Source organism: Poromitra crassiceps (genome assembly GCF_964638095.1).
Source record: "Poromitra crassiceps genome assembly, chromosome: 3".
Lineage (NCBI taxonomy): Eukaryota > Metazoa > Chordata > Actinopteri > Beryciformes > Melamphaidae > Poromitra > Poromitra crassiceps.
This window is the reverse complement of record NC_139625.1, coordinates 96,111,919-96,125,905: the sequence shown is the minus strand read 5'-3', so window position 1 is coordinate 96,125,905 and position 13,987 is coordinate 96,111,919. Positions and strand designations below refer to the sequence as shown.

Here is a 13,987-nt window from a genome sequence, read left to right as displayed (position 1 = left end):
CACGGTGGGTTCAAAATCACAACTCTGATCAACACGAGACTAAGATGATGTATTTCTCTGGCCTATATGTTTTTATTTCATTAACAGTGCATGTGAACTTGGGCATACAGCAAATTAATAATCCATCCACATAGAAAAATTTATGCAAAATACCCAAAAGCAGATTGCCAACATTTTCTCCCCCTTACTCATCAGAAGTATTTGCGTGCATAACACATTTGTTGGGTCAAACTGTGATGAGTAACAACAGGAAAAAAGCAATCCCTTTCTGAACACCAGAGAGCGCTGCTTGCATTGGATATCTCCTTCCAGTGCTTAAGTCTTGGGCTGTTTTGGCCATTTAACTATACTCGTCGTTTTGCCAAAACTAGACATGCGCTCGATTCCTAGAATTGCCCGCATCACGGGTAGGGGTGGGAATCGTGGAGTAACTCACGATACGATATGGTCACGATACTTGGCCCTCGATAACGATATTATCACGATACTGCGATTCTGCAATAATCGATATTAGGGATGCACGATATATCGGCAATCATATCTGTATCGGCCGATGTTAGTCATTTTTTAACATATCGTATCGGTCCGATGTTGCAATGTTGCAACGGTTATCGGTATCAGCCAAATTCTTCACATTGAGATGAAATAATGCAGTAAATCTATGATTTATGGGCTTTTACAAATGTTTTTGAAATAAAGAAATGTATAACTTTTTCAAATTCAGTGTTTACATGTGTTTTTCAGTATGTACAAAATTGTATTATCATAGAAATGTGTTTTTATACAGATCATATCGACATCGGTAAATATCGGTTATCGGCCATAACAGCAATCTTAATATCGGTTATCGGCATCGGCCAAAATTTTCATATCGGTGCATCCCTAATCGATATATTGGAAGAGATTTAACCTACGATACATCACGATATCTGTGTAACTGAAGAGAAAAAAATACCCCTAAAAGGCAAGAAGCAGGTATTATGTATATAGCAGAATTGACATGAACTCTCTCAGAGTTCACTCAAGTCAAGTCAAGTCAAGTCAAGTTTATTTATATAGCCCTAATTCACAAGCATGTCTCAGAGGGCTTCACAGAAAGTATGTCTAGCTGATTCTAGCTAACACAACAGTAACAAGAATATACAGAATAAAGATAACATTTGAACAATTGATAATATAGAAAATATAGAAATGAAGAGAGAGCAGAGGAGAGAGCAGGAGAAGGGGGAAGAGCAGGGGGAATATGAGAGAGTGATGGGGTGGGGAGGGAGTGGGAGATGTTGGAGGGTATAGGAGGTGGGGAAGGAGCAAGAGGAGAGAGCAGGAGAGGGGAAGGGGGGGGGGGGGGGTGTGGGGGAGAAGAGAGCAGGGGGAGGGAGGAGGTGGGGAGAGAATAAGAAATATAGATGCACATCTTGCAAACGGACATATGTCAATTTCTAAGCAACCAAACTATGCCTAATTTAATTGGCTGCAAGCCTTTAGTAGTGAGTCCTTTTGCCAAATAAGCACATGTTCACATATAGAGCTTATGGGTGCCTTGCTTTAGGGAAGAGTGGGTGCCATGCTTTGAATAGTGGCGAAATACTAAGAGCATGGGTGCCATGCTTTAAATAGTGGCGGAATATTGCCATGCTATGCCATGCTTTAAATAGTGGCGGAATATTGGAGGGGATAGAGTGGGTGCCATGCTTTGGAGTAAAATGTGTACTATGCTTTAGAGTAGTGGGGGAAGGGGGGAAGAGGAAGAACACCGGGAAGAGGAGAAAGCAGGAGAGTGGAGGAGGGAGGGAGAGCGGGGGGATGTGAGGGAGGAGAGGGGGGAGGTGGGGAGAAATAGGAAATGTGGAGGAGGAGAGAACAGAGGAGGAGAGATGAGGGTGCAGGGGAGGGAGAGCCAGGGTAGAGGTAGGGTCTAGGGTTGGGGGAGGGAGTAGGATACGGGCCCGGATTAGGGCGAGGGTGGGGAGAAATGGGAAATGTGGAGGAGGAGAGAACAGAGAAGGAGAGGTGGGAGGGTGCAGGGGAGGGAGAGCAGGGGGAATGTGAGAGGGAGGAGAGGACAGAGAGGAGGAGAGAACAGAGAAGGAGAGGTGGGAGGGTGCAGGGGAAGGAGAGCAGGGGGAATGTGAGAGAGGGGAGAGGACAGAGAGGAGGAGAGAACAGAGAAGGAGAGGTGGAAGGGTACAGGGGAGGCAGAGCAGGGGGAATGTGGGAGGGAGGAGGTGGGGAGGAAATGGGAAATGTGGAGGAGGAGGGAACAGAGAAGGAGAGATGGGAGGGTGCAGGGGAGGGAGAGCCAGGGTAGAGGTAGGGTCTAGGGTTGGGGGAGGGGAGGGGGTAGGATACGGGCCCGGATTAGGGCGAGGGTGGGGAGAAAATGGGAAATGTGGAGGAGGAGAGAACAGAGAAGGAGAGGTGGGAGGGTGCAGGGGAAGGAGAGCAGGGGGAATGTGAGAGAGGGGAGAGGACAGAGAGGAGGAGAGAACAGAGAAGGAGAGGTGGGAGGGTGCAGGGGAAGTTGAGCAGGGGGAATGTAAGAGAGGGGAGAGGACAGAGAGGAGGAGAGAACAGAGAAGGAGAGGTGGGAGGTGCAGGGGAGGGAGAGCAGGGGGAATGTGAGAGGGAGGAGGTGGGGAGAAAATGGGAAATGTGGAGGAGGAGGGAACAGAGAAGGAGAGGTGGGAGGGTGCAGGGGAGGGAGAGCCAGGATAGAGGTAGGGTCTAGGGTGGAGGGAGGGAGTAGGATATGGGCCCGGATTAGGGCGAGGGTGGGGAGAAAATGGGAAATGTGGAGGAGGAGAGAACAGAGAAGGAAGGTGGGAGGGTGCAGGGGAAGGAGAGCAGGGGGAATGTGAGAGAGGGGAGAGGACAGAGAGGAGGAGAGAGGCAGAGAAGGAGAGGTGGGAGGGTGCAGGGGAAGGAGAGCAGGGGGAATGTGAGAGAGGGGAGAGCAGGAAGTGGCAGGGATTCAGGAAAATAGGGGAGAAGAGGAGAAGGAGCAGAGGGGGGGAGAAGGAGGAGAGAGCAGGAGAAGGGAGGGGGGGGCGGTGGGATGTGGGGGAGGAAAGAGCATGGAAAGAGAGGAGGTGGGGGGGGGGGGGGAAATGTGGGAGAGGGGAGAACAGGAAGGGGGAAGAAGGGAAGAAGCGGGGGAAGGGGGAAAGAGAGAGGGGGGGGAGAAGATCAGACAACTGACTACTCTAAGCATTAACCAGAGCTAACTGGGACATAGTATCTAGCTAATCTACAGCCTAATCTGGCCTATCCTACTCTGCTCTAGTCTGATCTTTGCCTGAACACTATAACAGGTCAGCCTTAGGCTGTAGCTAATCTATCGCCTACCTAAGCTGTTCTAAACCAACCGGCAGCCCTCGACCAGTGATGAAGAGCACCGATGCCCCCCGCCCCGGCCCCCGCCCACATAAGGCGTGGGAGGGAAGGCCAGGCCGGAACACAGCGGCGCCCCCTCACCCCCAGTGAACGCAAGAAAACCTTTCCACCATATGGTGGCAATCCACACATGGATCGCCACATGGATTGCCCCAGTGACTTGGCTGAGGAGGAACCTTGTGAGGTCGTTGTGCTATAGGGGCCCATTGCTGCGGCCCGGGCGGACCCAGCCCCCACGCGACCCGCTCCCCCAGCCCCCAGCCACCAGCATAGTGACTGAGAACAGGTCTGAGAGCAGGCCACGCGGGGGACGGGCCCACCCAGGCCACTCACTCACTCATACCATTTTCGATACCACGGATGAAAAGTTACACATTAAGTCTTTTTATTATTATTATTAAAACAAGAAAACCTATATAACCTACCTACCTATATAATTTCTAAAAGTAGATATTAATGATCAAACATTTCCATTCATGTAGCCTACAGTATTTATGTTTTTGTTTCAACTACAAACATAAATAAACGTCAACTTGAAACTATGTTTCAACTACCACACACAGCCTAATATTTTAGCCTGTTTATTAAAAAAAAACAAAAAAAAACTATCGATACTTGGTGCCAGTGTATCGATAACGTATCGCAAGTGGAAATATCGCGATACCGTGAGTATCGATATTTTGTCCCACCCCTAATCACGGGCTTCAAGATTCAAGATTCAAGATTCATTTATTTGTCACTCTCTTGCATACTTGCGTACATAAAAAAGTGAAATGGTGTTCCCCCCTTGCTTGCTAGCTGCAAGGCCTCGCCCGCCCTGCAGCTCGCCTAGCTGGCCCTGCAGCTCGCATACGCAGCTCACCCACTGCATGTCACATTATGCAGCTCGCCCGCTACGCAACCTCACCTGCTCTATGACATCACGGATGACATCAGCACTGAACTTAATGCCTCAACCAGGAAGGATGACATCATCACTGATGACATCATATCATCATTAGGTAATTAGGGCAATCACCTAATTAAAACATCCAGCTCTGTCAGGTCACCCGCACGGGTGCTCTTTACACCCCCTGAAAGTTTCAGCCCGATCGCACATAAAACGGCATAGCTGTGGCCGGACAACATTCTTGAAACAGAACAGACAGAGATTGCCCACACTGCCAAATTTATAGAGATAAGCCCCTTCTAAACATGCAGTGGAATCTGGATTATAACCAGCTCCTAGCCGGTTGGACTGCATGTTTAGAAACAATTAGCCGGCTTATGCGCACTCCCGCGAGTGCGGATCATGACCATCTGAGCCCCTAGTATAGGATCCGCATTATTGGGAAAGCGGCTGTTGTTTAACTCATGTTCAGCTCATGATCCAGATCATGTAGCCGTTATGTCTGAGTGGGCGGGTGGTGGCACTTTACAAACCATTAATGTCCCAGTGATCATTATTTTCATGAATGGACGTTACGTGGTTAGTTACGTGGCTGGATTATTTGGAAGAGAGCCAAATTAGGTGAGTAAACAAGTAAAAGTTGAATCGTTTCTTTGTCCCCCATCTGCCAGTTTAAAAACAACAATTAGCCGGCCTACGCGCACTTAGCGCAAAAGCGCCTGCTGTTTAACTCTGGCAGGTCATGATCCAGATCATCTCGCTGTTATGTGTGAGTGGGCGCGTGGTGGCACTTTACAAACCCTTAATGTCCCATCATTATTTTCATGAATGGACGTAGCGTTAGTTACGTGGCTGGATTATTTGGAAGTGAGCCAATTTAGGTGAGTAAACAACTAAAAGTTGAATCCCCCATCTGCCAGTTTAAAAATGCAACAAGAGAGATGATAGCCTACTAGAGTTGCGCGATCTTGACCTCAGTCAGATCGTCAATCGCCACCCTTTGACATCGCCAATACATGATGTCATCGCGCAAACACATGGCTATATATTATGGATGTTAACGTCCATATTAATTAGGGGTGGGAGAAAAAATCGATTCACCTAAGTATCGCGATTTTTAATGTCACGATTTTTTGAATCGATCTTTTATTCCAGAATCGATAATCGCATTTTTTCTGTTTATGTATGAAATGCTCCCACTTTCATCAATCACATATAGAGCGCTTCCCTCTGCTCCGTGGCTCATACAGCCAATCATGTACCTTGTTAGTACAAGTGACACGGAAATAGCCAATCATTTAACAGACAAACTCCGAGTGCACCCGCCCCATGACCCGCCCCCACTCACACACAGCAAATCATATCCCTTGATCCAGAGCTGAGAGCCCCGACATCTCCTGGAGCAGCACTGTCGAGTTGCAGGAAAATAGACAGTTTGTGTTGTACTCTGAAAGGGTTTCCCCCCCCTTGAATCAAATTGTACATTATCAGCTTTAATTTAGCAAGAAAAAGTAGCGCGAGACCCATTCCTGGCTAATGATTGAGTCTCGCATTTTGGTCCTCCGCTGACGCCACTCGTTTGATCTCACCCAGCGTTACAAATAATTCGATGTGGTTGACTTTCAATTCGTGTTAACGTAACGTGTCAACATGTATCCTATCTATTAATAAGCGCCCGGGAAATTAACGTTAATGTTAAGACACCAATTTCACAAATACGGACGTCTGCAACGTTACTTTACGGAATGGCATCCGCAGCTCAATTCGCTTCTGTCAGCAGAGACAAAGTTGAACTGTTGGAAAGGATTTACTTGTACTTTGGGACAGGAAGAATAACTAATTGTGTCATCTATTGAGCACACAGCTTATGACTTTTATGTCTTCTGCTTGGGCGGAGAGTCTTGATGCGTATATAAAACTGATATGGAGAAATGTAGCCTACCGCATTTTCAGCCAGGCAAGGCTTTTTCTCGTCCAACCACCGGCGCGCGGTCCCCAGCGCGGTCGCCCTCCAGCCCTACAGCCTATGGCATATTTGTAGCAGCAAAACCCAGGCTTTTCCACACCTCTGATTCACCTAACGTTAACACTACAACCCTGAAATACACGTTACCAAACGTTCTTTTAGAAGGCTGGCAACGTTAGGCTGTCATCAAAGTAAAACGTCACCATGTCTGTAAATTACTGCTTGCAGTTGCACTCATGTCTGTGTGTGTGTGTGACAAATTAGACCTACCTGTGTGCCTTGAAAATAAGGTGGTTCAAAATAAAGTGGCTAAATGCAACCTTTTTCTTCTCATGTTTTTTGTTTATTAATTAAAATGATCAATAATGATCGATATAGACTGATATGAAAGATGTTATATCAATATGCTTTTTAACTATATCGCCCAGCCCTACTCATGCTATAATATACAGTCTCTAGAAGTGTATGATTCAACTTTTCCCATGTTCTAATCTAGTGTAAAAAAACAAACTGAAAAAAGAAAAGAAAAAAGAAACAAAAATCGCAATAAATCGTAATATCGAATCGCAATAATCGTAGAATCGCAATACTTAAGAATCGCAATATATATCGAATCGGCACCCAAGTATCGTGATAGTATCGAATCGGGAGATAAGTGAATTGGCACAGCCCTAATATTAATTAGCTTCAGCTGCGCTCTTGCTGTAGGCTACTTTGCTAACTTAGCATCGATGCTAGCGGGACTTACCCAGCTATCGTCATTGCCTGCTTTTACTGCTGCTTGCTGAAAACTAGTCCGATATGACTTGAATGCCACTTGTAAAATAAATCACCCACAGTGATTGATGACGGTGCGACCACTATTTTGACTGGGCGGCTTTTGGCCAATGTAACAAAGGCAAGCGCTCATTTTTGGCACATTGCCACCCCTCGTTATTGCCTGAATGGTCGGAATGGATTGTCCGTTAAAACGGCATGTTTTTGAATGGAGTTTGGTTACAGATTCACTAAAGCCGTTTCCATATCACATTTCTTGTTATCGATACACGCTACTGCATCCCAACACGCCCCCCCCCCCCCCCCCCGCCCACTGGCAGAGAGGATACGGACCATTTCCAGCTGTTTCTAAACACAGACTCCTCATGTCTAGAAAGGTAAAACCGGAAAATATCCTGCTCTGGCTAGATGATCCAGACTTCATGTTTAGAAGAGGCTATTGATAGATAGATAGATAGATAGATAGATAGATAGATAAATGTTTACCACCTGATTTAGAAGGTCTAACAATGTATTTGCCATGTTTTACTATGGATTGAATCACTATGTTGAAAGCGAAAGTAACTAGAAGAGCAGCAGAGAGGAGAGTCAGATTTCTTCCATCTGCTGATACGGTCTTCCTACTGGTTGGCCAAACCACATGACCCAAGCAAATGCATCATATTGGCTGCCCTGGCTCCTTTACACTCGTGGTCGTCCGACTCGCGGCCCACCTGCAGTACCTCCATGGCCCACCAGTAGGCCACGGCCCACACTTTGGGAATCACTGTTTTAGAGTATAAAAAGCCTTCACTAACCTTGTACAGGCAGCTAATGTATAAAGGGATACAAAAATAACCATGGCAGTCACACACACCGCACCAAGAGAGGGCGACATTTGCACTTTAAGGCAGCAAGACTGACTGACAACCCCTCCCCCTTCATCCGCTTCGTGCTTGGTTTTCCCCTCGCAGACCCTGAAGTCGTCCACTTCCTGTATGTGCTCTCTTCCATTATGACGGCAGTCAGGTCTAACGCTAACACAAAATAACACTGCAGACAGCAAGGCAGCACAGACACAATGACAGGCCGTGGCCTTGACCAATCACACGAGGAAGAGAGGGGACATGGAGTGCAGGACATAAAGGGGACATGGAGTGCAGGACATAAAGGGGACTGGGGAGCAGAGGCAGGGACAGAGAGAGAGTGGGACTGATTTGATCACCCTTCCCCCCGTTATGTTTTGTTTTTGCTCCAACTGAAATGTTTTGTGGTCACTCACGATTCAGTAGGTCACGGGTTGGCTTGGTTCCAGCTCGTTATATATACTCGTTATATAAGGATTTTTTTCCGAAATGTCTATGGAGAAAATGAATGGGAAACTCACTTCCGGGGGGCAAGAGATGCGACTGTTCAGCTCTATTCAATTATGGTAGAGTAATGTCTCATTTTGACCGCATGGTACTGCATAGTAGAGATGCACCGATTGCGCCGATTTTCTTGGGCGATTCCGATTTCCGATTTTTGAAGAGTCTGACTTGCCGATACCAATTTTGGCCGATTCCGATTTTCTTTCTAAGAACAATAATTGACGGGTTATTTTTTGATTATTTATTTTTTTACTTTGCTTTAATAGAAAATTAAGATTCATGTCACATTTCTTATCATTTGCATGAGGGGCTCCAGATGGAAAGTAGCCTATGGCTAAATCTGTTACAAAGCATCTCTTCCCCTATAGGGTTTAATGTTTTTAATGTTTTAATGTCCCTGCCAAATAAACAAATAGAATAAAAATAAATAAACATCAAAATGTTATCCCTGGACAAGGAGTTTATAGCCTATAGATCTGGAGCCCAGAGACCTTCGAAGCCATGCCCACTCTACTAGGGATGGGTACCGTTCACATTTGAACCGATACCGGTACGATACCGGTACCTGGAATTCGGTACGGTACCCAAAACGGTACCATTTTCGGTACTTTACACGCTCTAATAACAAAAAAAATTACAGTTGTAAAAAATAAAAAAAATCCAAACTTCTCAGAGAGAGCGGTCAGTATTCACTAAAGCCTTCATATCTCAGGCTCTGTAGCACATAGAAACATAAAATAAAAAGCATTTGAGAGCTTAACCCTTTGGCTTTTCGTATTATATTTGCCCTAATGTTCATTAAAAAAATTTTTTATCTTTAACCCCAAAAATTAAAAATTAAAATATTCTAATGCATTTTAAGAAATGTTAATAAAGATTATGGCAAATGTAACCCTTCCAAATAAAAACCCACGGGTTTAAGCTCTCAAATGCTTTTTATTTCATGTTGATAGCTACTATACAGGCTGAGGAAATACATTCTGTTGAACCCTTGACAATTACTGCAGCAAGAGTAACGTTAGCGTTTAACGTTTAACGTAGTAACGTTTGCAGTCGTTGTGAAGACAGTGAAAAGCCCCGTTATCTAACAACCACAACGGCAGTGAAACAACTAATACAGCTAACGCTAGCTAATTAAATAACGTTACTTGATGTTGTAGAAGTCGATGCCTCTCTCAACGTTACAGCTGAGGAGGTGCTGCTAACGTTAGCAACGGTGCGGTAGGCTATCTGCTTCATTCACCCTCAGCCTATCTAAGACGTTACAGTCTTCAGCATTTAGCTAAATATATCTTGTGTTTGACCATGCTTCCTCAAGTTTGAGGTGTTTCCCTGGCCAGCTTTGCAATTCACATCACACATGTTGCAACCAGTGTTGTCTGAGTCTATCTTGGTAAAGTGTAGCCACAGCTTTCGGCTGGTCCTGTTTTGCTTTCAGAACCAGAGTGACGTAGTGACGTAACGCGCTCTTGCGTGTTGCCTTAAGGTTCCGTCGGAATTTCTATTTTCACCACTCTCTTTCTATTACTCAGATGCGTTCAAGTACCGAAATTTGGTACCGTTCGTTTTTATGTGAACTGGTACGGGGCAGTACCGACGTAATTCGGTCGGTGCCTGTAAAAGTACCGAGTTCGGTACCCATCCCTACACTCTACAGTTGTGGATTTGGCTGTAGATGAGGAAATTAGTTTGAGTTGAGTTTACACACAGAGTCAGTTTCTTTTAATCCGCCATCCGAAAAAAAAATCATCACGCACAGTAAAGCTTGCAGACTGGTCGGATGCGTTTTATTATTATGTTCGTTGTTCTATTCGCAATACAAAACAAATAGTCCTCCTCTCCTGTATCCACGTTACAACGTGACTGACTGACAGATAGCAGCAGCCGCTGATCTGCAGCAGGCAGCGGTGATGTGGACTGCAGCTGGTCGGGGAAATGTAACACAGGGCTTGATAGTAGCCTACAGTACCTTCACTTCGCCAATCCGGCTGTGTTGCGCTGTGGCCGGGGAGAGAGAGGGGCCGGTGAGGTGAAGCGAGCTGCTCAGACTGGAGTGGACTCCAGCCGAGTGGGACTCGGCAACGTACCCTGCTCCTCCACGGCTTATTTTCAACTTGCATGTGTGACAAACTGTACAATTTCCACAATGAGGAGGACATGCTGGCGTGTGTTTCCTTTTGGCTGCTTGCGGTAATTGACCAAACAAAAAAAGGTGAAAGCCGACCGGCGCACATAATCGGCTATGTGGACTGACTGGAGCCGGTCACCGGAGGTGCCCGTAAAAGTTTTTTTTTTGTATACCAAAACTAAGGAAAAATAATGATAAAAAAAAGTCAACTTTTTTTGTTTGTTTGTTTGTTTGTTTTGGTCTGATTTGACCAAGTAGAACTATTTTTTATAAGCATTTTACAAAATGTAGATGAAAAAATGTAATGGCGGATGAAATCCATTGGTTTGTCTGCTGAATGCGGAAGAGGAGGTGACTTTGGCACTGGATAGTCACAGCGAGCATACACGTTTAAAAGTTACAATTAAATCCCTACATGGAACTTTTAAACTGGGTATGAAATACTGGTGCCTCTATATTTATTTGATTTGTATTTATTTGCACACAGTAAAAACAGAAAGTGTATGAAAATATTGTGCGGGTAAGAAACCATATTGGGGATATTATGCGAGGTCTCTTGCCACAGAAATTAAACCAGTATTAACAAGAATGACATCAAAACCAAACAATATGAAGGAGAACAAGAGAGAAGAACAAATGACCTACATCAGTAAGTGAATCTGTCACCCTGGCTGAACGTTGGAAGTAGCGCTCGTCCAACCCTGGAAGTACCTAAACACACAACAGGTTCACGTGTTAATTGAAGAGCTTAAAGGAGGACTTACCCCCTAGATATGTATTAGAACAGTGATTTGAAAATACCTATGGAAAAAACCAAGAAATGACATATACTCTTGTCTATACTAGACTCTTTGGCTGTGTTCAAGTCAAGATTTTTTTTCGGAAATCGACGCTATTACAGTTTGCCTACTGCCTCAAAAATAATTTATTTGAGAGGGGCAATATATTTATAAATATCAACAACTAGCCAACGCTGGTGGCCTGTATGGAAACAGAAAATCTGAAAATGGTTGAAAGTTATATCAATTTGGTAATTCAGTGGCGAACTAGAAATTTAATTATTTTTCTGCATGTATCTCTATGGCAGCGTCTCAAACTACGTTATGAGAGCAAAGTGACATGGGCTCGTTAACAGCAGCACACCCACAATAGGACAAACCTCTCGCTCTGGGGTAACACAATGCGAGATTTCTCCACGTAATTCCCTCGTCTAACTAGAGATAAACCGCGCAATGAAATCCGTTTTTAATTTGCGTTTTGGGGCTTTTCGTGATTCTTGTTAAAAGTTACTGCAGCGCAGGGATGTGAAGAGCTCCGCCCGCGCGTCCCCGCTGCCTGAGCACACAGCAGCTCGTGCTCGCGCTCTAAAAGGCAGGGTGCCTACGAGCTGCTGCGTGGCCGCAGAAAGGGCTCCAGACTCGGTGTGATAATCCTCTAACAGCATTTGAGCTTATTCAGGTAAGATATTTATAATGTAATGACACATTCAGCGATAAACTGTCTACAATGAAGACATATGTCAAATATGACAACGTGGTGTTCAGTATTTTAAGAGCACAGGAGCTACTTGCTTGATCAAACGGTCAAACCCAATCCACGCAGCAAAACTCCACAGTCAACGTGGAGGAGCACACACACACACACAGACACACCGAGAGAGCCCAGCTGCTGCTGCGCGCGCCCCCGGAGCTTGGCGCTAGTGCATGAGGTTACAGTACGACTCGCTCCCGCCTGCCTGGGCTGGAGACAGCTGCTTCCAACTCGGACTGATAGTATATACATCATCATTCGAGCTTATCCAGGTAAGATATTAATAAAGTAATGACACATTCAGCGGGAAACTAACTATAATTAAGACATGTGCCAACTTTGACGACGTTTGGTTCAGTATTTTAAGAGCAAACTTCAATAGGAATAGGCTTGGAGTTCTGAGGAGCCGAAAGGGTACAGGGGAGGTAGGGGAGTAATTATCTTGAAATCCCATAGTCTTTGGGGGCACTGTGACGTCAGTAGGGCTGTTGAAACGAATTTTGATATTCGAATATTATTCGAATTTAATAATTATGAACGAAATTCGATTATTATTATTTTTTTTAAACGAATTTTTTTTTTTTTTTTTTTTTTTTTTAGAACACTAGAACAGTGACAAGTTCTGACAACATACTTGAAGAAAAGAGTGTTAACTGAAGTTGACTGTTGAAGCTGCTATACTGATGTAAACCTACCTGTAGCTCTTAAAATGTATGTTCATTCATTGTTAACTGAAGTTGACTGTTGAAGCTGCTATACTGAATGTAAACCTGTAGCTCTTAAGTGCAATACGTGACTGATTTTTTTTTGTTCATGGCTCATTGTTGTTTTGGCAAAGTTTACTTATTTGTTTATTGATAAGGAGCTCAAACAAAGGCTGTGTCTTTTTTTATTATCAATTATTTTATTTTAGCATTTCAGACAGCACCAATACATCACTGATGAATATTAACTAAGCTCTGGTTATCTGACCTATTTTCTAATGCAATGAATGTATATGTACATTGTACAAGGAACATGTTTTCTTAAATAAACATCATTGCTGAACTATTTGTGATAAGCCTAATATTATTTTGAATATTCATCCACCATTCACTTTTCCATCTACATTTGGTAAAATGCTTAGAAAAAGTTTTACTTGGTCAAACCCAAAGATTCAGCTATATTTAGAATCAGAACATAACATAAGAGAAGACAACAATTCACTCAGACCAAAATCTTTTTTTTTTTTTTTTTTTTTTTTAATTCAATTAAAAATTAATTAAAATATTCGAATATAATTCGAATATTAAAATGTATAAAGCACTGAAATTCGAATTTGATTATAGAGGGAGATTGACAGCCCTAGACGTCAGTGTGCCCCTAATCTCCCATTCATTTGAGAAAGAAAAAAAAAAGCAGTGTTCGACCTTTAGAGGGCGCTTATGCCAGGTATGCTGCTGAAAAATGATCCAAATGGTCAAATGGCAACAGTTTGGTGTCAAATGTGGAAATTTTGACCAGAATTCTTCACACATCACCCCCAAAGTCATATATATTGGTTAAAAGCTGAAAAAAAGTGTTTTGGAGGCAAGTTCTCCTTTAAGTTACAAATGGTTTTGCAGAGCGAACCGGAGGTTTGATTCCTGCTGGGATCACTCGGAAAGACTATTCCATTATGGTACAGAGGTGCAGAGGGTTAGTGTGTGAAAAAAAGTGCAGCTGTGGGTGAGCTCTGTCCTATGGCTAAATGCATAACAGGGTATATGCAGCAATCCTGAGGTTCAATTCAAGACTTTTTCAAGACCCTTCCAATACATTTCAAGACCCCATCGCCAATTCGAGCTGTGACCGATTACATCAGCGACACACCTTTAACTAACAATTACTATACATTTTGAGTTTGAGATTGCAAAACTAAACGATGTTAGTTTGCCATAACTTCTATGCACTGTATCAATACAACAGAATTCAGA

The 13,987-nt window shown here is 44.1% G+C and overlaps 1 protein-coding gene across 4 annotated transcripts in view; it reads right to left on the bottom strand.

The window, feature by feature from the left end:
* The window catches only part of rps6ka1 (ribosomal protein S6 kinase a, polypeptide 1), a 192,304-nt gene that overhangs the window by 161,470 nt on the left and 16,847 nt on the right, over nucleotides 1-13,987 (bottom strand). For 2 of the 4 annotated variants that reach the window (XM_083633915.1, XM_083633916.1), the window contains exon 2: nucleotides 11,148-11,213. The exons of the other annotated variants lie outside the window; for them this stretch is intronic. In XM_083633915.1, the coding sequence (XP_083490041.1) occupies nucleotides 11,148-11,213 (66 nt within the window). The remainder of the gene's footprint in view (nucleotides 1-11,147; nucleotides 11,214-13,987) is intronic. 4 annotated transcript variants of the gene reach the window in all.